At 45.3% G+C, this 25169-nt stretch overlaps 1 protein-coding gene across 2 annotated transcripts in view; it reads left to right on the forward strand.

Annotated features, from left to right (window-relative positions):
* The window catches only part of Dsp (desmoplakin), a 47699-nt gene extending 22826 nt beyond the window's left edge, over nucleotides 1–24873 (forward strand). Inside the window, exons 6-24 of one of the 2 annotated variants that reach the window (XM_032884523.1) lie at nucleotides 637–687; nucleotides 1940–2101; nucleotides 3262–3366; nucleotides 4110–4205; nucleotides 5118–5243; nucleotides 5701–5853; nucleotides 7734–7888; nucleotides 8616–8742; nucleotides 9518–9719; nucleotides 10565–10791; nucleotides 11824–11990; nucleotides 12303–12441; nucleotides 13346–13539; nucleotides 14452–14614; nucleotides 15176–15259; nucleotides 16003–16110; nucleotides 16668–16766; nucleotides 17632–19926; nucleotides 20992–24873. In XM_032884523.1, coding sequence (XP_032740414.1) covers nucleotides 637–687; nucleotides 1940–2101; nucleotides 3262–3366; nucleotides 4110–4205; nucleotides 5118–5243; nucleotides 5701–5853; nucleotides 7734–7888; nucleotides 8616–8742; nucleotides 9518–9719; nucleotides 10565–10791; nucleotides 11824–11990; nucleotides 12303–12441; nucleotides 13346–13539; nucleotides 14452–14614; nucleotides 15176–15259; nucleotides 16003–16110; nucleotides 16668–16766; nucleotides 17632–19926; nucleotides 20992–24225 — 7887 coding nt within the window. In that variant the 3' untranslated portion in view covers nucleotides 24226–24873. The remainder of the gene's footprint in view (nucleotides 1–636; nucleotides 688–1939; nucleotides 2102–3261; nucleotides 3367–4109; nucleotides 4206–5117; nucleotides 5244–5700; nucleotides 5854–7733; nucleotides 7889–8615; nucleotides 8743–9517; nucleotides 9720–10564; nucleotides 10792–11823; nucleotides 11991–12302; nucleotides 12442–13345; nucleotides 13540–14451; nucleotides 14615–15175; nucleotides 15260–16002; nucleotides 16111–16667; nucleotides 16767–17631; nucleotides 19927–20991) is intronic. The other variant, XM_032884524.1, reaches the window with a different exon arrangement.
* The last annotated feature ends 296 nt before the right edge of the window (nucleotides 24874–25169 follow it).

The raw sequence follows: 25169 nt of genomic DNA on the forward strand, positions 1-25169 counted from the left end.
GCGTATTTGTAGAGGCGGTAGACAGATAATTACTACAGAAAGCAAAGTGTCGCCTACCAGAAGAGAGTGAGATTAGCATGTAGCTTATATTGCTGGTAGAGTTGGTCAGCGCCCCACTCCTAGGTGGGGGTAAAGTCACATCTGTCCTGAAGGAAATTGTGTCTCTTATATCTCTCCTGTGCTGGGAAAATGTCAGAGTTGGGGGGAGTGGAGAATGAAGGCACAGGATAGGAGTCTGATCTCAGTGCTTGCTCCCCACACCCAGCCCCAGCCCCATGTGTGATCCTTAGACCTAAGTTTTCATTTTCACTTTGTTCTGCCTTACTCTTGCCCATTTGAGTATCTGCTCAGCTTTCTCCTTCATGTCTCTAAGATCTAGAGGATCCGAAATCATATTTCCTTCAGCAAGTTTTTAAGTGACAGAATACCTTGTGGAGAAGGGAGGAGTGGCTAGGGAGGGGCCTTCAACCTCTCTGGGGAAAGGTCACGGTGGGCAAAAGACTTAATCGAGCAATTGCTTCTTTTTACTGAGAGAGCTGAGGCTAGCACCTTAGAAGGAAGCATAGAAGGGGCTACACTTTCTATAGACCTCCACAAAGGGGACTAAATATTTACCTGTGTTTCCTTATCTTCCAGCGTGAGAAGTCCGCAATCTATCAGTTGGAGGAGGAATATGAAAACCTGCTGGTAAGCTTGTTTAACCTCCGCTAATTCCGTTCAATTACTCAAGAGGTAAACACCTCTGGGGGTGGGGGTGGGGGACCATACACTGCCTTAGAGTTCAGCAAAGACCCTGCATATACACTGGCCCCTGTGTTCATAGATTATAATTTTGTTGTTCTTGATTTTCTTTTAGAATTGGAATTTCAAATGTTTTGTTTTATTTTGTTGTCTGAAGGCAGAACCTAGCACTGTTCTGGGTTTTTTGTTGTTGTTGTTGTTTGTTTGTTTGTTTGTTTGTTTTTTGGGTTTTTTTTTAGTTAAAATTTCAAATCAATGACTCTTGTTAGATGCATCTAAAGTGACAAAGGTTTGCAGCCCTTTCTAACAAGTATAAACACAAACAAAATGTTTTCCTCGAATATTTTTACGAACCTGTCACCATCTCCAGACAGATGCTATGTCAGTTGCTTGATCCCAGAGCAGAGATTTCCACTTTTCTGTTTGGCTCATCCGATTTATTTCCACCTTTCTCATATTTCCTTGCTGGCTGCAATGCTTTTAAGATAGTGTGGCTCCTGGTAACAGACTACTTTTCCTGTTGGGATGGGCATAAGACTGGAACTTTAAATTTGTGGGGGCAAAGTCTGACTTACCAAGAGAACACTTGATTTATCTAGGAGTCTAGTTCCCCCTAATTATCTAAAATGATTAAACGCAAGCATCATTATCCTTTAAGTTTTTATTTATTACAGTTGGTGTGTGTATGTGTGTATATGTGTACTGCACATGTATACTATAGTGTATATGCCATAGTGGATGTGGTGGTCCAAGAACAACTTTGTAGAGTCAGTTCCCTGCATGGGTCCTGGGACTTGAACTCAGGTTGGCAGGCTCATCCAGAAAATGCTTTGCCTGAGCGATCTGGCTGGCTTCAAATCATTTTCTCAATCAAGACTCTTCAGAGGCTGGAGACATAGCTCAAAAGTAGGGTGCTTCTCCAGCATGAGGGGGGCCCTGAGTTCCCCTAGCACCAGGAGAAAGGATGAGAATGACCATTCGGAATGATTGGCTCTGAGATACCCATGATCCCATAGGCATCACCACTTTAGACAGGGCCTCTCTCCTATCCCAGGTGAATGCAGCAGGTTCAGGGGTTTTTGCCCAGCCTCAGATGGTTTTGATAAAGAACTCTTATCTGTACATTCTGCGGAGAACGCTGTCCCTCTGTGTCCTTACACTGTCGTCATCCTAACGCCGTTCTCAACCTTGTCTGCAGAAAGCCTCCTTCGAGAGGATGGACCACCTGCGCCAGCTGCAGAACATCATCCAGGCCACGTCGAGAGAGATCATGTGGATCAATGACTGTGAGGAGGAGGAGCTGCTGTATGACTGGAGCGACAAGAACACAAACATCGCTCAGAAGCAGGAGGCCTTCTCTGTAAGATGCCTACCTTGCCTTGCGGGGGGCAGGGGAGAGGTCTTTTTAAATGAATTTGATCAGCCACTCGTAAGTGGGTACATTGTTCAGTGATGTAAGATTTATTTAGTTTTATTTTATGTGTTTGGGTGTTTTGCTTGCCTGTGTATCTGTGTACCACGTGCCTGCAGTGCCCATAATTGCCAAAAGAGGGCACCGGAGTCCCAGGAACTCAAGTTGCCAGAGCTTGTTAGCTGCTGTGTGGGTGCTGGGAATCAAACCCAGGTCCCCTGGAAGAGCAATCAGTGTTCTTAATCACTCAGCATCTCTCCAGCCTCTCCCCCTTTATTTTTAAAGAGATAGAGTTTCCCTCCGTTAGTCAGAAAAGCTACTACATTTTGGAACTCAATCATCCTGCTTTATCCTACCAACTAGATAGGACTATGGGGATATGACATTGCTGGCTAACCATCCCCAAAGCCCAAGTTCATTGTTTAGTATCCATGAAGACAGAGTGATTCATGGGTAGTGTGTGTGGAGATTAGTCCATCCGGAAACCCCAGAGGGTGTGGCACCATAGAACAGTGGAACAAAACCTGAAATTTGGCATCAGAACGTGTTACGTGTTGAGCACCTGCAATTTGAAAATCTGAAATCCAGGATGCTCCCTCTGAAGCTTTTTGAGTGCCACCATGAAGCCATAACTAGACTCTTCCATATCTGACTTCAGGTGACAGGTGGCCGTCAAAATCCAGGAGCTCCCAAAATTCTATATAAATTTACTTTCAGGCTATTGGATAGAAAACAAAAATAAGTTTTATCTTTAGGCTTGGATCCTATCTCCAAACTATCTCTCTGAATATTTAAATATTTTAGAATAGTAAACCCCAAATCTGAAACAATGTCCCAAGCATTTGGAGTTAGGGGTGTTCAACATGTATTGGTGGCAATGTTATTAATTACCTGTGTGGTCTTGGTCAGGTCATAGCCCTAGTCTCGTCTCAGCCCCTCACTAACATTGGTTTCCCAAGTGGCTGTGGTTCTTGAGGACAGTGTAATGTGAGTCCTCAGCATCAATTGTTCCCAGAATGCAGTTTTCTGCGCAGCCACCTCTGAAGAGTGTAACGTAGCAGAAATCTAATTGTGACTTGCGCTAAGGCTTTGGTCCTTTCTTTTTGCAGATCCGCATGAGTCAACTGGAAGTCAAGGAAAAGGAGCTCAACAAGCTTAAACAAGAAAGTGACCAACTTGTCCTCAATCAGCATCCAGCGTCAGACAAAATCGAGGTAAGTTTCATGGGATTCACATTCTCGTTAGGGAGAAAAACATTTCCCAACAGACATCTTTGTGGGTGAATGATTCTTCTCCATTACGAAGCTGGGCCAACTTTACTTTCTAGTTTAGGATCAGCACCCTAGGCTAGGATTTGGCTTTTGTTTTTTCCTGGAAAATCCAGAGATATTTTAGACTCTACCAGATGATCTCTGGTAGAGATCACAGTTACCTAATTTGGTTGTTGCATCACAGAAGCAGCTATGGACAGTGTGTAAGTGAACCACCATGGTCGTATTTCAATAAAACTTTATATAAATAAAGGCAGTGGGCCAGATGTAGCTTCTTGGACGGTGTTTGCTGACTTTTGCTGGAGACTGCTATCTGTGACCTGTACCCAGGGCCGATGGAGCTGATGGATCACACATTCCTGTGATCTAGCTCCTGTCCCAGAACAGGCTTGGAGTTCTGAACAGAATCCCACACTGGTGCTATATGCACCATGTCCATTCTGATTGGTCAGAAAATACACAACTAAGGCAAGACCCATTTTGACTGGTCCCTTTGACGGTAGCTGTTTGTAAGAACTGTTTGCACCAAGAAATCTCGGGTGGGACATTCTGTCTCCAGTCATTAGACGCTGGGTGAAATAAAGAGGCATCTTTTTCATCTGGCTCATGGGTCTGTGCAGGAGGTCTCCTTCTGGGCCTCTGAGTGGGCACGAGGCAGCTGATACCTTGACGTTTTCTTGTTTCAGGCCTATATGGATACTCTTCAGACACAGTGGAGTTGGATTCTGCAAATCACCAAGTGCATTGATGTCCACCTCAAAGAAAATGCTGCCTACTTTCAGGTTTTTAGACATATCTTTTTAAAAAAAAAAAAAATCTACATTCGTGTGTGTGTGTGGTGTGGTGGCTGCATGCCACTACGGGAATGTAGAAGTCAGAGGACAACTACTTGAGATGGTCCTAGTGATTGTCGGATTCGGCAACAGGCGTCTTTACCCACCAAACCATCTCGCTGGGCCTGGCAGATATTTTAGAGTGTCCATGGAACCGAGAGAAGAGTGCTGACATCAGTGATGAAGCCCGTTCTAGCTTTCTGGAATTACCACGTGACTGTGTAATTTTAGAACAGGTCACAACTCCAGGCTTCAGTTTCTCGTGTACAAAACAAGGAGCTCAGACCCCAGGGTGATCTCCGGAGAACTTTTCCTAGTCTAAAATAACACACCACGTGCCTGCATTGTATGGCTGAGGTGTTTCTAAGCACATGTCACGGCCCTGCTACCAAGTCTGTGAGCGTCCTCTACTAGAATCTTTTCCTATAGCCACTTAGCAGAGGCTTGTGTGGGGGTGACAGTTCTCAAAGTGGAACTACTAAGTGATGGTGTTGGTTAAATTTCTTCCCAGTGTTAGCAAAACACTCAGGGTAATTAAAGTTAAAGAGAGAAAACATTTATTTGGACGACAGTTTTAGCTGGTCCAGTCTGTGGCCCGGGGTCCACATCATTCTAGTTGGTGAAGAGGTAGGCCTCACAGTGGGAGGAAGATGAGCGGCTAGGGTCCTCTGATTCTCTCTGAGGGTCCACCCCAACGATCAGGCCACCCACGATGCCCCTTCTGTAGGTTTCACTGTCCCCATTAGCGCCACCCCAGGAACCCAGTCTTTTGCACACAAGCCTTTGGGTTGTGTGAGATCCAAACCCTGGCGTTTTCTCAAGTTCCTCTTTACTGACGCTGACTGTTGTCATCCCGAACAGTTCTTTGAAGAGGCCCAGTCAACCGAAGCCTACCTGAAGGGACTGCAGGACTCCATCAGGAAGAAATACCCCTGTGACAAGAACATGCCCCTCCAGCACCTGCTGGAGCAGATCAAAGAGCTGGAGGTACCGTGACACTCCCAGACCCTCAGCAGCTGCACCAGGGGCGGGGGCGGTGGGTTGACACGATGGGCTGTGCTGGACTACAGCCCACACAGGGCCCACTCCTCAATTTCGTCATCTTTCTGTGACTTGTCCAGCTACTGTAGGGAAGGGCTTTTGCTTCAGTATCTCAGTAACTTATTACAGAAAACAAGAGCAGAGAGAACACCATGACTTAACTTGACAAGACCCTTGGGAAAACACCCCTCACATTTTATCCACATGGTCCTTTCATGGAGATAGCCTTTCCTGCTCGATTAATTCCAAAGGCTCACTGTGGAAGGTTATGTTACCTCATGATGTATTTCGGGCTTATTGTCACTCATGGAACTGTAGCAATATTTAACTTGGATGTTGTGGCAGAGGTCTCTAAAGCTCACGGGGCGCCCGTGTTGAAGGCAGATTGTATTTGCAATTGCAGAAAGAACGGGAGAAGATCCTGGAATACAAGCGTCAGGTGCAGAACTTGGTGAACAAGTCCAAGAAGATCGTGCAGCTGAAGCCTCGGAACCCAGACTACAGGAGCAACAAGCCCATTATTCTCAGGGCCCTCTGCGACTACAAACAAGACCAGGTGTGCGTCCACGTCCAGGAGCAGAGCCAGGCCTCCTCTTTCTTCACATAAGCTTTTGTCAACCAAGAGGGCAAAACTAGTCATAGTTCCAATAAGGACCGTAGTCGAGTCTTTTCAAAGTAAAGCAATCACCCGTTGAACCAAAGCAGTAACCCTGAGCTGCCCCTGGAACTGTTAGGAATTAGGACAGTAGCTGCTTCCTTTGGGTGCTGGAGAAGGAAGGTGAAGCTCCCTCCGTGTTACGCTGAGCACAGACTATGTCTGAGACCCATGCCTCACCTAGACGATGGGTATCTTGAAGGTTTAAAACCTTTCAAAGGTTCACTTTTCCTTCTTGTGGTACCTAAGGCTTGTTTGTGAACACCCCATCTTTAAGTTTCAGACAAGATAAATGAGAGAGAGCACTGTTGTGGCGCTTGTAAAGTGAGTTGTTGGCAGTTCTGGATCACGTCCATCCTGTAGGCTCTGTGGGAAGCTTTATGCGGGTTCACATTAGTTTACATTAGTGGCTGTTTTTATCTGTGACTCCTCCCGTCTGCTTCCTTACAATCAAATTCTGAAGGATCTAAGAGGCAAAATGTGTTTACCCAGTTAGAGGAGCTTTATGAAACAGGGGTCTGTTCTACCCTGGGGCATGTTCTAAGGTCATGTGTGGGGAGAAAGAAGTTAGGCTGAATGTGGGGGCCCACGCCTATAATCTTAGAACCTGGAAGGAGGAGACAGAATTCCCTTACATGGAAAGGCAGCCCAGGGTGGAGAGGGAGACCTTGTTTCTAGGAACAGCCAAAATCAAACAACAAAAAAAACAAAAAGCCAATACCAACAACAAACAAAGCAGAAAAGGAAGGAAGGAAGGAAGGAGGGAAGGAAGGAAAGTAGGGAAAAAGTAGGTTGGATTGAAATATGAGGTAAAAATTTATGTTCAGATAGACAGTTGCCCTAATATGCAGGCTGGTATTTTTTTTATTGTTATTTGTTTTGGTTTTCTTCTTCCTCTGGTGTGAGGGATCAGGGCTATGAAAGCACTTTGTCACTAAGCTGCACCTCCAGCCTTTAGTAGCCATTTTGAGAAGCCGTATCCAGCCAAGTGTTGAGGTACATGCCTTTATTCTTCACGTTCAGGAGGCACAAGCAGGAGGAACTCCGTGAGTTTAAAGTCATCTTGGTCTACATAGTGAGTTTTAGTCTATCCTACAAGGCTACACAGCACAATCCTGCCTCTGTAAAGGGTGGGGTGGGAACTGGAATTAATTAATTGAATTTACTTATTTATTAGTGTATTGACCCTTCAACCTAGGGCCTCACACATGGCCGGCAGTCATACTACCACAGAGCTATACGTTCAGGCCTTATTTTTTGTATTTCCTATCTTGAGATATGATCGTCTTAAGTTGACCAGGTTACGCTTAGTCTTGCTCATACCCCAGGCAGTCTTTGAACTTGTAACGCCCCTGCCAATGCCTCACGAGTAGCTGGGACTGCAGGTCTGAGCCACCAAGCTCGGTGAAGGGGGCTAGGATCACGGAGAAGGTTACTTCTTTTTTTTAGCAGACTGATGTCAATTTAAGAGCAAATATGACTGAGGCAAGTGACGCCCCCATATTAAGTCTAATGTACAAAGCACGAATGCAAAACAGGAAGAAAATGAGATGGAGATCTGCCTATGGCAGAGGCGTTCTCTCACTCCTGGGGGATCTTCTACCGGTCTCTTTCTCTAACTCACTTAGCACATTGCTAACGTTGCCGATCCCTCTGGGTTCACACGGATTGTTTACACAGGTCCTGCTTGGGAGTATCCTGATTGTCTTCATTTGATGGGGGAAAGCACAGGAGGACCACCCATTCGTATGCTTCCATTTTCATCTCTGTTTCTTTGGCAGAAAATCGTCCACAAGGGGGATGAATGTATCCTCAAGGACAACAATGAGCGTAGCAAGTGGTACGTGACCGGCCCCGGAGGCGTTGACATGCTTGTCCCTTCTGTGGGCCTGATCATCCCTCCTCCAAACCCACTGGCTGTGGACCTTTCTTGCAAGTAAGTTCTGAAGTTCCTAGCAGCGGTGACACTGAACGGTGGGGCAGGAGGGCTGGTGTCTGAATGAGCAGCTCACAGAAGTGTTTCCTTACTGTAATCGCCCCCAGAAAAGGCACTTCCCATTGTCACGAGTTTGTGGTGAAGAGTTTATTATGGATAAAAGAGAGCATCTGACCATATCAGAGAGCCAGGGGCAAGCATGAGGGCACTTGCCATGCCCCCCCCCCTTTTTTTAGCGAATCAGTTATTTCAAAAGTAATCATGAATATGACATGCCCCTTACGAATGGCAGCGATTGTTGGCCAGCAGGTAGAGCATACGTGTTATGGGCTGTCCACAGTAGATTCTTTTCACATGCTTTAGGTTGGAAATCCTGAGCCCCACACTGGGTGGGAAGTGTTGGGAAATGCCCTACCTTCCTCTCCTTTCCAGGGTTCAGGGGTTGTCAGCATTTAAGCCCTTTGGCAATCAAAACACTGCTAACAGTCAACATAACAAAGAACCAGATAGCCTAGCTCAACCAGGATGATTTGAATGTTCTATATAACGACAGATAAAGTCAAGAGTGTACTTCTGGGAGGTGGGTTAGTCTGGATCTCTTGACATGTTGACAGTTTCGAGAATTACACAATCACTCCATAAGGTTTGGTTTAGATTTATGGGCAGCAGTACAAACTGGTCCAGCTTTTCTGTGTGGGCTGGAGTGTTCTCCCTTTCCTTCCTCCAGGATTGAGCAGTACTATGAAGCCATCTTGGCTCTGTGGAACCAGCTCTACATCAACATGAAGAGCCTGGTGTCTTGGCATTACTGTATGATTGACATCGAGAAGATCAGAGCCATGACTATTGCCAAGGTATGTCTCCAGGGCTGCCCAGAGGGCTGCGTGGTCCAGTGGACCTAGTCACTGGACAAATGAAGATTTTGTGTCCCACCATGTGAGGCCTCCTAGTCTTACACAGGACTGGTCTGTCCACGGCTGCACAGAAAGGGGTGGCACTCAGGGGTAGAAAGCTTGCTTATCACGCATGAAGCCTGAGGTCCTTCGGCTAGCATCTCATACAAGACCGAATCAGCACATGGCTGGTTATGAGACAAGTAGACACACCTCCTGAAGAGACCTGACAAGCCAGAATACTTATGGAAAAGGCAGTGTGGGCCCCCATCTCCTTGGAGACGGTGGGAATGAGGTCATACTCATCCACTGGAACAAGGCAGAAGGGGAAGTCATTCTCGGAAGAGCTCTGAAAGCATCCCTCCAAGTCAGAGATCCTTAAGGTGTGGTTGGCAGAGCCTTGGGTTGAGGAGTCCTTTAGTGAAGTGATAAACAAAGAAAAGTAAATAGAATGGGAAGCTATAGGGCCTTGAGCTCCCTTATCTTTTTAGAACAGCTATGCTGCATTTGCTTTGCTTATAGTTGAGTTTCTCCATAATATTGTGTTTGAAGAAAAATATCCTGTGAAGGAAAAGGCCACTGGCAAGCTTCTGCTATGCTTCTTAGAAATGCTGATGAAGCCCCCAAGACCTTTTATAGCTTAGCCTATGACGAGGGTTGCCCTGCCCACTCTGTCCTGCATGGGGGTGAGGAAGACTCACTTCTTCCCAACTCACTGTGCCTGATTCGCTTCTAGCTGAAAACCATGAGACAGGAAGATTACATGAAGACCATTGAAGACCTGGAGCTCCATTACCAAGACTTCATCAAAAACAGCCAAGGCTCGGAGATGTTTGGAGACGATGACAAACGGAGGATGCAGTCTCAGTTCACTGATGCCCAGAAGCATTACCAGACCCTGGTCATTCAGCTTCCTGGCCACCCCCAGCACCAGACAGGTCAGACTGCACCATCTGTTTTCTTAGTATCAGTCAGAGAGGTGGTTTGAAAAAGAGAGCCACCTGTGTAAAACCGTTTCCTTCAAAGACACTTAGTGGGGGCTGGAGAGATGGCTCAGTGGTTAGAGCACTGACTACTCCTCCAGAGGTCCTGAGTTCAAATCCCAGGAACCACATGGTGGCTCATGACCATCTGTAATGAGATCTGATGCCCTCTTCTGGTGTGTCTGAAGATAGCTACCATGTACTTCTATATAATAAATAAATAAATGATAAATAAATCTTTAATCGTGAAAAAAGAAAGTCACTTAGTGTGCTATGTGTTGACATAACAAAATACCCGAAACTGGACAACTTATAAAGAAAAGGAGTTTAGTTAGTCCATTACTCTGATGGCTGGGAGACAGTATGGAGCCTGCTGAGTGATCGTGGCTTTGTTATAATTCACCAGAGAAGCAGAAATGGGAATGGTGGCATGTAGAAGGGATGGAATACCTTAGAATAAGTCACTTAACTGAGGTCTGATCAGTGCCAGAGAGTTAGCCATCTTGCAGGAGATGTGCAGTCATCCTAGCTGAGGGTGGTACCTCATACTCTAATCATCCCTAGGCCTACCTCTTAAACGCCCTACTACATCAGGACTTTACATTAGGGACCAGTCTTCCGGCACAGGAACACTTGAGGGACAATAAGTCTTATTTACTATATAGCAGACACATAAAAGAATTTGTATACCCAAGCTCTAGAATCAAGTCACAGGAAGTAGGCATATTTTTATACAGTTGAGCAACCTCGCACCTTGCCAGCTTGGCAGTCTCTCATATTTATGGTTCTTACTTTTACAGTCACCAAAACTGAAATCACTCACGTGGGTACCTGCCAGGATGTCAACCACAATAAAGTAATTGAGACTAACAGAGAGAACGACAAACAGGAGACGTGGCTGCTGATGGAGTTGCAGAAGATCCGCAGGCAGATGGAGCACTGCGAGGCCAGGATGACACTCAAAAATCTGCTGCTCACAGACCAGGGCTCTACGCACAACATCACCGTGAAAATCAACGAGCTCAAGGTAGGACCTGCTAGCATTAATCTCCCGATTCCTCAGGTCCTGTGCTTATCTGGGAATGAAGAAAACCGCCCCATGGCCTATGCGATTATAGGCAAGTGTGTTTGTTTTCCATTGCTATACTAAAGATGTTTCAACCTTAAGAATCCCACAGCTACAGTGCAGAATTTATATATATATATATATATATACACACACACACACATATACATATATATACATACACATATACATACATACATACATACATACATATATATATATATATAATGTATTAAACTTGTGGTATATGAACCCTATAGAAGATACATTTATTTTAAATTATATTTATATTAAATTACGGCAAGGGCAGGGAGGTACAGTCACATGAGTTTGGGTTCCCACAGAGATCAGAAGAGGGTGTCAGATCCCCTATAGCTGATGTCATAGGCAGCTATGAGCTGCCCCAGGTAGGTGCTTACTGGGAACCCAACTCGGGTCTTCGGCAAGAGCAGTACAGGCTCCTAAGCACAGAGTCATTTCTCCAGCCCAACATGGACTACTATCCAGTTTTGAAAACCTGAGAAAAATTGAGAATTATGTGAACCTGGGGGATGTTATGCTGAGTGAAATAGACCAAGGGCAGAAAGACAGGCAGTAGGTGATCTCACTAACATGTGCAATTGAATAAGGAGTCGAACGTATAGAAACGTTCTAGTGATGACCTAGTGATGACCAGGGATGGGCCAAGGAGGAAGTGCGGAGATGTAGATCAGAGGGTACACGTTTGCAGTAAAGTAAATCTGAGATCTGGTGTGCATCAGGGAACTGTAGGTAATAATGTACTTATTGAAATTTTGCTGAGAGAGTAGATTTTAGGTGCTCTGGATACATATATATGCCTGGATACAAGCACCGTGGCAGGTACCTGACAGGAGCGGTGGCCTTCGTTATGCAGAGCAGAACAGCTTGCTGCAAACCCTAAAGCGACTGGTTAAAAATGGCTTTGAAAGAGTCGCACAGCTAGTGAAATGTGCTCCCCTCCTTTCTTGACAGAGTGTACAGAACGACTCACAAGCCCTGGCTGAGGTTCTCAATCAGCTTAAAGACATGCTTGCCAACTTCCGAGGGTCTGAAAAGTACTGCTATTTACAGAATGAGATATTTGGACTATTTCAGAAGCTGGAAAATATCAATGGTGTCACAGATGGCTACTTAAACAGGTGTGCTCTGCTAGTACCTCTCAAGAACAGTTGGCACTTTCAAATTTCCTTTTGTCTTCCCTTTTGGTGAAGGGGATAGAGCCCAGGGTGACTGTTCTCTCAATGAGCCTCATCCCCAACCCTGTCAAGCTTCATTCTTGCCTGATTTCATTCTTTATATGTGCTTGGCCTATTGGAGCTTGTGCCTTAAAGATGCCCACCCTCCTCCCAACTGCCTTTATATCACCCTGTTTCCCAAAACTGACCAAGAGCCAATAGTAACCATCCGATTACGGCACTGGAAACATTAGTCATGTGTTTTGCTCTTTGCAGCCTGTGCTCTGTGAGAGCCCTTCTCCAGGCAATTCTGCAAACGGAAGACATGCTGAAGGTCTACGAAGCGAGACTGACAGAGGAGGAAACTGTCTGTCTGGACCTGGATAAAGTGGAGGCTTACCGCTGCGGGCTGAAGGTACCTTTAAGGGTCACTCACAACTACAGCCTAGGCCCCCAGGAAGTGATGGAGAGCTCCGCCCTCTGCTCCAAAGCCTCACTAAGTTTTCATGAGTGTTTTGTTTTTAGAATTATTGTAGGTTTACAGCAAAGCTGACAGGATAGGGCCCATATACACTGTACCTAGTTTCTTCTAGTGTGTCAGTGTCATGCATTTGTGTGATCTACTTGACATGATTGGTGAGTTGGTAATGACTTATTAGTATAGGCTGACTTCCATGCCTTTTGTATGAAAGGAAGGCTCTCATGTAGGTCACTTAGGTCTCAAAAGCACTATAGCTGAGGCTGGCCTAGAACTCCAGCTCCTCTTGCCGCCACCTCCTGGCAATGGGATTACTGGGGTGCACTACCCCACCCACGGCCCATGCTTTCCCCAGATATGCAACTGGGTTTCATGGGGTTTTGGACCTTTTAGTTTTTATTGTCTATACATGGCTAATGTCAGTCATTGACAGGAAACTGTTTCCAGTGTTTGTCAGGAGGAATAGGATGAACGTGATTTGTAGTGGAAATGGTTGGTGGAGTCCTGAGTTAGAATGATTTCTTCACTTCAGGGCCTCTCAGCCATGCGTGATAGTTTATGCTTGTAATCCCAGTACGTGAGAGGCAGAGGCAGGGGGATTGCTATCTTGGAGATACTGAGGATCAAATCCAGAACCTTGTGACTGTTCAGCTTCTCCAGCCCTGAGCTATGTCTCCAGGCCTTTCTCTTTTAATGATAGAGCCAGCGGGCAGCTCAGTGGTAAGAATGCTACTTTGCCTCAGCACCAGAAGTAGATGTAAATACGTAGTGGCTCAGGGGTGGCGTACAGTGGTGGAGGAGGAGATGACTTTGTATGCACCTTTCCCCCTTTAACTTGCAGAAAATAAAAAATGACTTGAACTTGAAAAAGTCGCTGTTGGCCACCATGAAGACGGAGCTGCAGAAGGCACAGCAGATTCACTCCCAGTCTTCACAGCAGTACCCGCTCTATGACCTGGACCTGGGCAAATTCACTGAGAAAGTGACACAGCTGACAGATCGCTGGCAAAAGATAGATAAGCAGATAGACTTCAGGTGTGTCGGTCTCCTTCCCCACAGAGTGTGTAGCTAGACTTCCTGTCTGTCATGGCGTCTCGCTTATTTAATCTTAGTCATTTATTTTTGTGGTAGTATGGATTGAACCTGTGACTTTCCCCATGCTAGACAAGTGTACTACTGCCTTTGAGCTACTTTCCCAAACTCCCTGACTGTTTTTAAAGATGTATTTATTTCATGTATGTCAGTACACTGTCGCTGTCTTCAGACACACCAAAAGAGGGCATCAGATCTCATTACAGATAGTTGTGAGTCACCAGGTATTGCTGGGAATTGAACTCAGGACCTCTGGGAGAGCAGCCAGTGAGTGCTCTTAAGCACAGAGCCGTCTCTCCAGCCCTGTTGTTTGTTTTGTTTTAAATTGGGTCGTGCTACACAGGGCTCAGGCTCTTGAGGAATTTGAGCTCCTGCTGCCTCAGAGCACGAGGATTATCGGCATGTGCCATCACCTCTGAGTATTTTCCACCTGTCTTTAAAAAATTAAATTTCTAGCAGTTGAATTTTGTCTATTTTTTTCGGGTTTCATGGGGGAAGCAGTGAGATAGGATCTCACATAACCCTGGCTGTCTTCCAGTGCCCCACAAAGTCAGAATTGGCCTTAAACTCTTGATTTTCTGGCCTCTACCATGCAAGTTCTGCCACATGCAGCCATTTCATCCCTTATCATGGCTGGCAACCATTCCTTTGTTTGGACTTATATCATAATTGATGCATATTTGGGGTTTTAGTTTTTGGATATGATAAAAAAAAGTGCTATGATAAATTTTTGTGCTTGGCGGTTTTCAGTTCCTTTAGGTAGACACTAAGAAGACTCATCGGCTGACTTAATGGGTTACATATTTTAATGTGTAATAAGAGTGCCTTAATAATTTTATACATTTTTCCCCGTAGATTGTGGGACCTGGAGAAACAAATCAAACAACTGAGGAATTACCGTGACAACTATCAGAGCTTCTGCAAGTGGCTGTATGATGCCAAACGCCGCCAGGACTCTTTGGAGTCCATGAAGTTCGGAGATTCCAACACAGTCATGCGGTTTTTGAATGAGCAGAAGGTATAGCCCCACTTGTCACTCCAGCGCCCTGTTGAGATTAATCGGGTTTAAGCTGGGTTTGCTCCTGGTTTGAAATGAAGAATATTTCATATTATGAATCTACCTTGTGAATGCTTTAAGGAGTGCACAGAGAGAAAGCAACTGGGATGTTGAGAAAGAAACACAACTGAAGAATAGTGATGGTGGAGGTTGTTTTCATGTCATAGTTAAGAAGTGTTAGGGTTGAGACAGTGAGTGCAGGCATTGTTGGGGGTGGAGGCAGACATAGGAGATCCTTGAGTTCAAGGCCAGCCTTGACCCTATGTCAAAAAGAAAAAAAAACAAAAGAAAAAAGAGAAGTGATGGGCCTATATGGTAATTCTGATTGAAAGTCTCCTCTTATAAGTAATAAATTGGAGGCTTTCTTCTTCTGTCAGAATGGAGAAAAGTTCTCCTCTCAGGCCATTACTGATCATGAGTCCATAAAGTAATAGACTGAAGGGAAAGAAAAGAACCATGGTAAAAGTGAAGTAGCCCTTCCATTTGTATGCTTTCACATTTGTAATATTTTATCCTGTATAGAACCTGCACAATGAAATATCTGGCAAACGGGATAAATCAGAAGAAGTACATAAAATCGCTGAGCTTTGCGCAAACTCAATTAAGGTAAATTGGTTTCCTTAAGAATGTTGGCACACTGTGGGAGGGTATAAAACCTAAGTTCACTGTGTTCATGTGTGAAAATACCGAAGAGTTTTAAAAAAGGATGCTTGGCGATGGTTGACCAGATGGCTCCTTAGGGGAGGGTGCTTGTTACCAAGTCTGACAACCTGAGTTTGATCCCAGAGCACAAGTGCTAAGAGAAAACTGACTTTTGCAAATTGTCCTCTGACCTCCCCGTGCATACACCCAAAATAAACATATTAAGGGTTTAAAAGAATGTTGGTATTTCATCAAGGATATTATTAATTACATTATTTGGTTTGCTTTAAAGACACTCTGTGTCTTTTTGTACTCTGTGCAAAAATTAATGTGTTTCATTTAATAACAATATTAACTGATCGTTGTTAAGGGCCTTTGTGAGAAAATTTTTAGAAATAATTTGATGATATAAATCTGTGCAATTATAACTGCTAGTGACTGAGGCAGGAGTATTGCTGTGAATTCAAGGCCAGTCTGTATCAGACAGTGAGTTCTAGACCATTCAGGAACAGAGTGAGACTGTCTCAAAAAAAAAACAAACAAACAAAAAACAAAAACAAAAACAAAAATTGAAAACAAAGACAGGTCTTCTCAGGACTGGAGTATATAGCTTCGGGATAGAGTATTTACCCAGCAGGCAGGATCCTGGGTTTGAATAAGCAAGAACCCAAACAAGGATGCTTCTCTTAAACTTTGTAATTCTGCAGGATTATGAACTCCAGCTGGCGTCATACACCTCAGGGCTGGAAACTCTACTGAACATACCTATTAAGAGGACCATGGTTCAGTCCCCATCCGGGGTAATTCTGCAAGAGGTGTGTAAATCATTCCATATCTCAATGTCAACTGTCATAAGTCATTATGTATCTCTTCACGTCTGTTGTCCCTTCTGCCTGTCTCTGCCCTGTTTCCTGCCCACCTTTCCTACCATGCTGCAATACATCTCTGGTACAGAGTGTCCGCTGAAACTCAGGGCTTATTAGCACTCTCCCTTTGGTGTGAATCGATACACATGACACAGTTTCGGAAATCATTTGGGGAAGTCTGAGTGTGTCCTTTATGTGCTGGACTGGACTTGCCATATTTGGTGAGACAGACTCCTAAGAAGTGGGAGTTATGTAGTAGATTTCTACAGCTTTCCCCCACAGATGTCAGAGACGGTCAGCTGGAGTGGTGAGGGCGGACATGAACACAGATGGTTCTGGTCCTTTGCTGGATTTCTAGATTCCGGATCCAGCATAATTGACAGATGGGAATTTACTATTTACAATGCCACTGTTTTATTATAAGAAGGCAAAACTATTCAACTTGTACAGAACTTTAAAAAAAAAAAAAGTAATATACGTAGATATTTCTTTTTTCTTTCCCGAAGGCTGCGGACATCCATGCAAGGTACATCGAACTACTTACAAGGTCTGGAGACTACTACAGATTCTTAAGTGAGATGCTGAAGAGCCTGGAAGATCTGAAGGTGACTCGTTTCCTTGAAGTGTTTTTAAAAGAAATAGCGTAGAACCTGTTATCTCTGCTTCATTATTACAGAGCTTGGTCCAATTGCATTTCTTCCAGTTGGTTTAATGCAGTTTTAGTCTGGGCTCAGTACTGTGCTCTCGAGTGGCTGCTCCAAGTGGACTTAGGTAGCATTTGCCAAATTGTGATTACTTTGTCAAAAATCTTATGGTTTCGTTTAGTGCTTTATTTATATGAAATTTGCTTTATTTATATACAATTTTAGATAGGATCACTATAGACTGAATTTTATCTTTAATGTTGAGTAATTATTCAATTTATTCTCCCTTTTTGAGAGTAGAATTGAGTTCATATGGGTATTTGCTGTGTATCTTTGAATGGGTGCTGTATGATGCATCAAATCGAAAGCTTTTTGGTTTTGTTTTTTTGAGACCAAAGAGAAATGAAACAAAACAAAGACTAGATTGGCCTCAAATTGATAATCCTCCTGCTTCTACCTCTAAAGTGGAGGATTACAGGATGTGCCACCATGCATAATTAATCATATGCTTTTGGTCAGGGGGAAGTTAGTTTGTTTTTAAAAATGAGGAGGCTGGAGTTCAAAGTTGACACATCATTCTCTAAGATCATTCTCTAACAGCCAATGGAAGCATTGTGGGTGGTGTGGAGGGTCTTGGATTGTTTTCTGGTAGTTTTTATTTGATATCATTTGTGCGTGTGTGTGTATGTGTGTGTGTGTGTGTGTGTGTGTGTGTGTGTGTGTGTGTGTGTAAAATACACATGGCTCTGAAAAGAAAAGGTGTTATTTCTTCCTTGTGATCCAAAGTGCTTTCTTTTCAACATGGTTTCTGATTTTATATCCACAGCTGAAAAACACCAAGATTGAAGTTTTGGAAGAGGAGCTAAGACTGGCCCGGGATGCCAACTCGGAAAATTGCAATAAGAATAAGTTCCTAGATCAGAACCTGCAGAAATACCAGGCCGAGTGTTCCCAGTTCAAAGCGAAGCTTGTGAGCCTGGAGGAGCTGAAGAGACAAGCTGAGCTGGATGGAAAGTCAGCCAAGCAAAACCTAGACAAGTGCTACGGTCAGATCAAAGAGCTCAATGAAAAGATCACCCGGCTGACCTATGAGATCGAAGACGAGAAGCGCAGGAGAAAGACCGTGGAGGACAGGTTCGACCAACAGAAGAATGACTATGATCAGCTGCAGAAGGCAAGGCAGTGTGAAAAGGAGAGCCTTGGCTGGCAGAAGCTAGAGTCTGAGAAAGCCATCAAGGAGAAGGAGTACGAGATAGAGAGGTTGAGGGTTCTGCTGCAGGAAGAGGGCGCCCGGAAGAGAGAATATGAAAATGAGCTGGCAAAGGTAAGAAACCACTATAATGAGGAGATGAGTAATTTAAGGAACAAGTATGAAACAGAGATTAACATCACCAAGACCACCATCAAGGAGATATCCATGCAGAAGGAAGACGATTCCAAGAATCTCAGAAACCAGCTTGACAGACTGTCCCGGGAGAACCGAGATCTTAAAGACGAGATAGTCAGGCTCAATGACAGCATCTTGCAGGCCACAGAGCAGCGAAGGCGAGCTGAGGAAAATGCCCTTCAGCAGAAAGCCTGTGGCTCGGAAATCATGCAGAAGAAGCAACACCTGGAGGTTGAACTGAAGCAGGTCATCCAGCAGCGCTCAGAGGACAATGCCAGGCACAAGCAGTCCCTGGAGGAGGCTGCCAAGACAATTCAGGACAAAAATAAAGAGATTGAAAGACTCAAAGCTGAGTATCAGGAGGAGGCCAAGCGTCGCTGGGAATACGAAAATGAACTGAGTAAGGTAAGGAACAGTTACGATGAGGAGATCATTAGCTTAAGAAACAAGTTCGAGACTGAGATCAACATCACCAAGACCACCATCCACCAGCTGACCATGCAAAAGGAAGAGGACACCAGCGGCTACCGAGCTCAGATAGACAACCTCACCCGGGAGAACAGGAGCCTGTCTGAGGAGGTAAAGAGGCTGAAGAACACTCTAGCCCAGACCACCGAGAACCTCAGGAGGGTTGAAGAGAATGTCCAGCAGCAAAAGGCCAGTGGCTCAGAGATGTCTCAGAGGAAACAGCAGTTGGAGATCGAGCTCCGACAGGTCACTCAGATGCGGACCGAAGAGAGCATGAGGTACAAGCAGTCCCTCGATGATGCTGCCAAGACGATCCAAGATAAAAACAAGGAGATCGAAAGGCTCAAACAGCTGGTAGACAAAGAGACCAATGAGAGGAAATGCCTGGAGGACGAAAATTCCAAGTTGCAGAGAGTGCAGTATGACCTGCAGAAAGCCAACAGCAGCGCCACGGAGGCCATGAGCAAGCTGAAGGTTCAGGAACAAGAACTGACGCGCCTGCGAATTGACTATGAGAGGGTTTCCCAGGAGAGGACCGTGAAGGATCAGGACATCACGAGGATCCAAAGCTCCCTGAAGGATCTGCAGCTGCAGAAGCAGAAAGCGGAAGAGGAGCTGAGTAGGCTGAAGAGGACGGCCTCCGACGAGTCCTCCAAGAGGAAGATGCTGGAGGAGGAGCTGGAGGCCATGAGGAGGTCTCTGAAAGAGCAGGCGGTCAAGATCACCAACCTGACCCAGCAGCTGGAGCAGGCATCCATTGTTAAGAAGAGGAGCGAGGATGATCTCAGGCAGCAGAGGGATGTGCTGGATGGCCATGTGAGGGAGAAGCAGAGGACCCAGGAGGAGCTGAGGAGGCTCTCCTTGGATGTAGAGGCCCTTCGGCGGCAGCTCGTGCAGGAACAGGAAAACGTCAAGCAGGCTCACTTGAGGAATGAGCATTTCCAGAAGGCCATAGAAGACAAAAGCAGGAGCCTCAATGAAAGTAAAATAGAGATTGAAAGGCTACAGTCTCTCACGGAGAACCTGACCAAGGAGCATTTGATGCTGGAGGAGGAGCTGCGGAACCTGAGGCTGGAATACGACGACCTGCGGAGGGGCCGAAGCGAAGCAGATAGCGATAAAAACTCAACCATTTCGGAGCTAAGGAGCCAGCTGCAGATCAGCAACAATCGAACCCTGGAACTGCAGGGGCTGATTAATGATTTACAGAGAGAGAGGGAAAATTTGAGACAGGAAATTGAGAAATTCCAAAAGCAGGCTTTAGAGGTATTCACAAATATTTGATCAAAGCTTCACTGTGTCTCCCCGTAACTGACTCCAGATCTAATCTGAACTGTTGTCTCGCTGCTTCCAGAATGCCTAATTTCTCCTGTTTACTGCTCATGCCCTTATTACTTGTCAGATCTCTACTATGGCTTTAAAATCATCCCAATGCCATCCTCTCTCTGTCACTGCATTGAATACCACTCTGTCGAAACCCCATGCTTGGCCCTACTTTAAAAACTTTAGCATGAGAAAAACATCTAAGATACTTCCCACAAATGTTCTGCTCTTTGCTGGGCTTCCGGTGAGTGCTAGCTAGATCATGCACTTAGCTTGCACAAGGTCCTGGGTTCAGTCCCCAACACCACCATTTCAACGTACTAAAACACAAGGTATCCAGTATCCGGTGGCCCCACTACACATCATCTTTAATTCAATTTTTTTTCTCAAAAAGTAATAATTTTTTGGTTATTTCTTACATGATTTTAAATTTCCACCTCTACTTAGATGTCTTTTCTGCATGCATTACCCTGTTGATTTTTGATTGTGCACCTAACGTTTCTTTCTGTTTGACTCCTTCTAACAAGCCCTAATTTAAAAACGACTTCTAATGTGTTTGACTTCTATAGACAATATTTGTGTGGGGCTGGGTGGTGTGTGTGTATCTGTATATTTGTATTGCTTTGTTAAATGTGTCAGTAGAGTATGCAGGTGAGAAGCAAGTGCAGCAGGGATGGTAACTTGGAAGAAAATTGCTCTCCCTTTTTCAAATTATCATTACTGGTAAAAGTAAGGCAGGCTTACAACTTCTAATTCTGTCTGTGGAAAAGGAACACGAAACAGTAAGTATGACGCCATTTACCAAACTGGCAATCTATATTTTCATAATTCTTCCAGTAATGTGTCAGGTAGCAAATTAACAGTATATGTAGGGAAAATACAGACAGGGGAAAATGAGACTATGTTTAAAATATGTATGTAGGAAAGGAGGTTAAATTACATTGATCATATGCTAGCATCTAAACAGTATTTTTTCCCCATTTCTTTCTTTCTTTTTTTGAATTCTAGGCATCTAATAGGATTCAGGAGTCAAAGAGTCAGTGCACTCAAGTCGTTCAGGAGAGAGAGAGCCTGCTGGTGAAGATTAAGGTCCTGGAGCAAGACAAGGCAAGGCTGCAGCGGCTGGAGGACGAGCTGAACCGTGCCAAAGCAACGCTGGAGGCAGAAACCCGGGTGAAACAGCGCCTGGAGTGTGAGAAGCAGCAGATCCAGAACGACCTGAACCAGTGGAAAACTCAATACTCCCGCAAGGAGGAGACCATTAGGAAGATAGAGTCGGAAAGAGAGAAGAGTGAGAGAGAGAAGAACAGTCTTAGGAGTGAGATTGAGAGACTCCAGGCAGAGATCAAGAGGATCGAAGAGAGGTGCAGGCGGAAGCTAGAGGATTCCACCAGGGAGACTCAGTCCCAGCTGGAAACGGAACGCTGCAGACTTCAGAAGGAGATTGACAAACTCAGGCAGCGCCCCTATGGGTCCCATCGGGAGACCCAGACAGAGTACGAGTGGACCGTTGATTCCTCCAAGCTGGTATTTGACGGGCTGAGGAAGAAGGTGACAGCAATGCAGCTCTATGAGTGCCAGTTGATTGACAAGACAACACTGGACAAGCTGTTGAAGGGGAAGAAGTCAGTGGAGGAAGTGGCTTCAGAGATCCAGCCTTTCCTGCGGGGTGCGGGGGCCATCGCTGGTGCTTCTGCTTCTCCCAAGGAAAAATACTCTTTGGTGGAGGCCAAGAGAAAGAAATTCATCACCCCAGAATCCACAGTCATGCTTCTGGAGGCCCAGGCAGCCACCGGTGGTATCATCGATCCCCATCGGAATGAGAAGCTCACAGTGGACAATGCCATAGCTCGGGACCTCATTGACTTTGATGACCGCCAACAGATCTACACAGCCGAGAAAGCCATCACTGGTTTTGATGACCCGTTTTCAGGCAAGACTGTATCTGTTTCAGAAGCCATCAAGAAGAATTTGATTGACAGAGAAACCGGAATGCGCCTGCTGGAAGCCCAGCTTGCTTCAGGGGGTGTAGTTGATCCAGTCAACAGTGTCTTTTTGCCAAAAGATGTAGCCTTGGCCCGTGGGCTGATTGATAGGGATTTGTATCGCTCCTTGAATGACCCCCGAGATAGCCAGAAGAACTTCGTGGATCCAATCACCAAGAAGAAGGTCAGCTACATGCAGCTGAGAGAACGATGCAGAATCGAACCCCACACGGGTCTGCTCCTGCTGTCAGTACAGAAGAGAAGCATGTCCTTCCAAGGAATCAGACAGCCAGTGACCGTCACCGAACTGGTTGATTCTGGCATATTGAGACCATCCACTGTAAATGAACTGGAATCTGGTCAGATTTCTTATGATGAGGTTGGCGAGAGAATTAAGGACTTCCTCCAGGGGTCAAGCTGCATAGCAGGTATTTATAATGAGACCACGAAACAGAAGCTTGGCATCTACGAGGCTATGAAAATTGGCTTAGTTCGACCTGGTACCGCTCTGGAGTTGCTGGAAGCCCAAGCAGCTACTGGTTTTATAGTGGATCCTGTCAGCAATTTAAGGTTACCTGTGGAGGAAGCCTACAAAAGAGGTCTGGTGGGCATTGAGTTCAAAGAGAAGCTTCTCTCTGCAGAACGAGCTGTCACTGGCTATAACGATCCTGAAACCGGAAACATCATCTCTTTGTTCCAAGCGATGAACAAGGAACTCATCGAAAAGGGCCACGGAATTCGCTTACTGGAGGCTCAGATCGCAACCGGCGGTATCATCGATCCAAAAGAGAGTCATCGGTTACCGGTTGACATGGCTTATAAGAGGGGCTATTTTAACGAGGAGCTTAGCGAAATCCTCTCAGACCCAAGTGATGATACCAAAGGCTTTTTCGATCCCAACACTGAAGAAAACCTCACCTATCTGCAACTGAAAGAAAGATGCATCAAAGATGAGGAGACCGGGCTCTGCCTGCTGCCTCTGAAAGAAAAGAAGAAACAGGTGCAGACCTCACAGAAGAACACCCTCAGAAAGCGGCGGGTGGTCATAGTTGACCCAGAAACCAACAAAGAGATGTCTGTTCAGGAGGCGTACAAGAAAGGCCTGATTGATTATGAAACCTTCAAAGAGCTGTGTGAGCAGGAGTGTGAATGGGAAGAAATCACCATCACGGGTTCCGATGGCTCCACCAGGGTAGTCCTAGTAGACAGGAAGACAGGCAGTCAGTATGACATTCAAGATGCTATTGACAAAGGCCTCGTCGACAGGAAGTTCTTCGATCAATACCGATCCGGCAGCCTCAGCCTCACGCAGTTCGCGGACATGATCTCCTTGAAGAATGGCGTTGGCACCAGCGGCGGCTTGAGCGGGAGTGTCAACGATGATGTGTTTAGCAGCTCTCGACACGAATCCGTGAGTAAGATTTCCACCATATCCAGCGTCAGAAATTTAACCATCCGAAGCAGCTCTCTGTCTGACCCCCTGGAGGAGTCAAGCCCAATTGCGGCCATCTTTGACACAGAAAACCTGGAGAAAATCTCCATTACAGAAGGTATAGAGCGGGGCATTGTGGATAGCATCACTGGTCAGAGGCTTCTGGAGGCTCAGGCTTGCACGGGTGGCATCATCCACCCTACCACCGGTCAGAAGCTGTCCCTTCAAGACGCAGTCTCCCAGGGTCTCATTGACCAAGACATGGCCACCAGGCTGAAGCCCGCCCAGAAGGCCTTCATTGGCTTTGAAGGTGTCAAAGGAAAGAAGAAGATGTCAGCAGCAGAGGCAGTGAAAGAAAAATGGCTGCCCTATGAGGCAGGCCAGCGCTTCCTGGAGTTCCAGTTCCTCACCGGAGGCCTTGTTGACCCGGAAGTACATGGGAGGATCAGCACCGAAGAAGCCATCCGCAAAGGTTTCATCGATGGCCGTGCAGCTCAGAGGTTGCAGGACATCAGCAGCTATGCCAAAATCCTCACCTGCCCCAAAACCAAATTAAAAATCTCCTACAAGGATGCCATGAATCGCTCCATGGTGGAAGACATCACTGGGCTGCGCCTTCTGGAAGCCGCCTCCGTGTCCTCGAAGGGTTTGCCTAGCCCTTATAACATGTCGGCCCCAGGCTCCCGCTCTGGCTCGAGGTCCGGATCTCGCTCAGGCTCCCGCTCTGGTTCCCGTAGTGGGTCTCGGAGAGGAAGCTTCGATGCGACCGGGAATTCCTCCTACTCCTATTCCTATTCATTTAGCAGTAGCTCCATTGGGTACTAGTTGGTCAGAAGTAGTTGCCATGCCTTAGAATCATTTGTATGAATTTCTACTTTATCTTAAAAAAAAAACAAAGAAAACCTGGTGCTTGCGGTATAGCCGTAGAATCTTCTGTGCTTAAAACATAGCTGCAAGAGAATTCCGATAGTAAAGGTTCGCTTAGCTCTGTAGTTTTCATCTCAACCAATGGACTTCCATATAGTGAATGAGAAGTGGTGAGGATAGCACACGTTGAATTGGGAATTTACTTCCTCCATATTTTGATCAATTCTCTGTAACTTTTCTTGGCCTATAAGGTCCAATTTCTGTGTCTGGAGATGTAAGAGATTACACTGACTACTGGTGTCTTAGTCCTTATGTTGTCTCTCACTTAAATAGTTCCACTTTCTGCTTTAGGAGCAAACAGGCCCCGCCCCACTCCAAGTAGTTTGGCCCAAGTTTCCTTTAGTTTTCAGACATAGATTTTATCACCCATATATTCTTGAATACACTTGTTTGGTTTGGTATTACTCTGACTAGTTCACAATAGCGCAGTCTTTGCCTTTTGTTAGCCAAGGTTTTCTGTTTATTTGGCTTGTCATTTTCCATGTGCTTTAAAAAGGTGTCTTTATGAAGTTTGCTGTTCTGGCAATAAACTTTTAGACTTTGGAAGTTTCTGTGTTTTGATTTATAATGCATTATATATACAAGGACACTTAATTGCTGATTTTTACGTATCATAAAATAGGTTTAAACCATTTCCTTACTAACAAACCTAATAAGAAAGCCCATCAAAATATGAGTTCAGATTTTTATTTTAAGAAGCGATGGTCTTCTACATTTAGTGTTTTTTTCGTTTTTCAACTCAGCTCTTTGGAAAGAAGCTTATGAAAATAGATCATTCTAGAGACTAAAGCCCTGCTCTGTGTCATTCTGGATAATAAGTTTCAGAAGCACCAGCCAACAAT

Source organism: Rattus rattus, chromosome 14, assembly GCF_011064425.1.
Source record: "Rattus rattus isolate New Zealand chromosome 14, Rrattus_CSIRO_v1, whole genome shotgun sequence".
Lineage (NCBI taxonomy): Eukaryota > Metazoa > Chordata > Mammalia > Rodentia > Muridae > Rattus > Rattus rattus.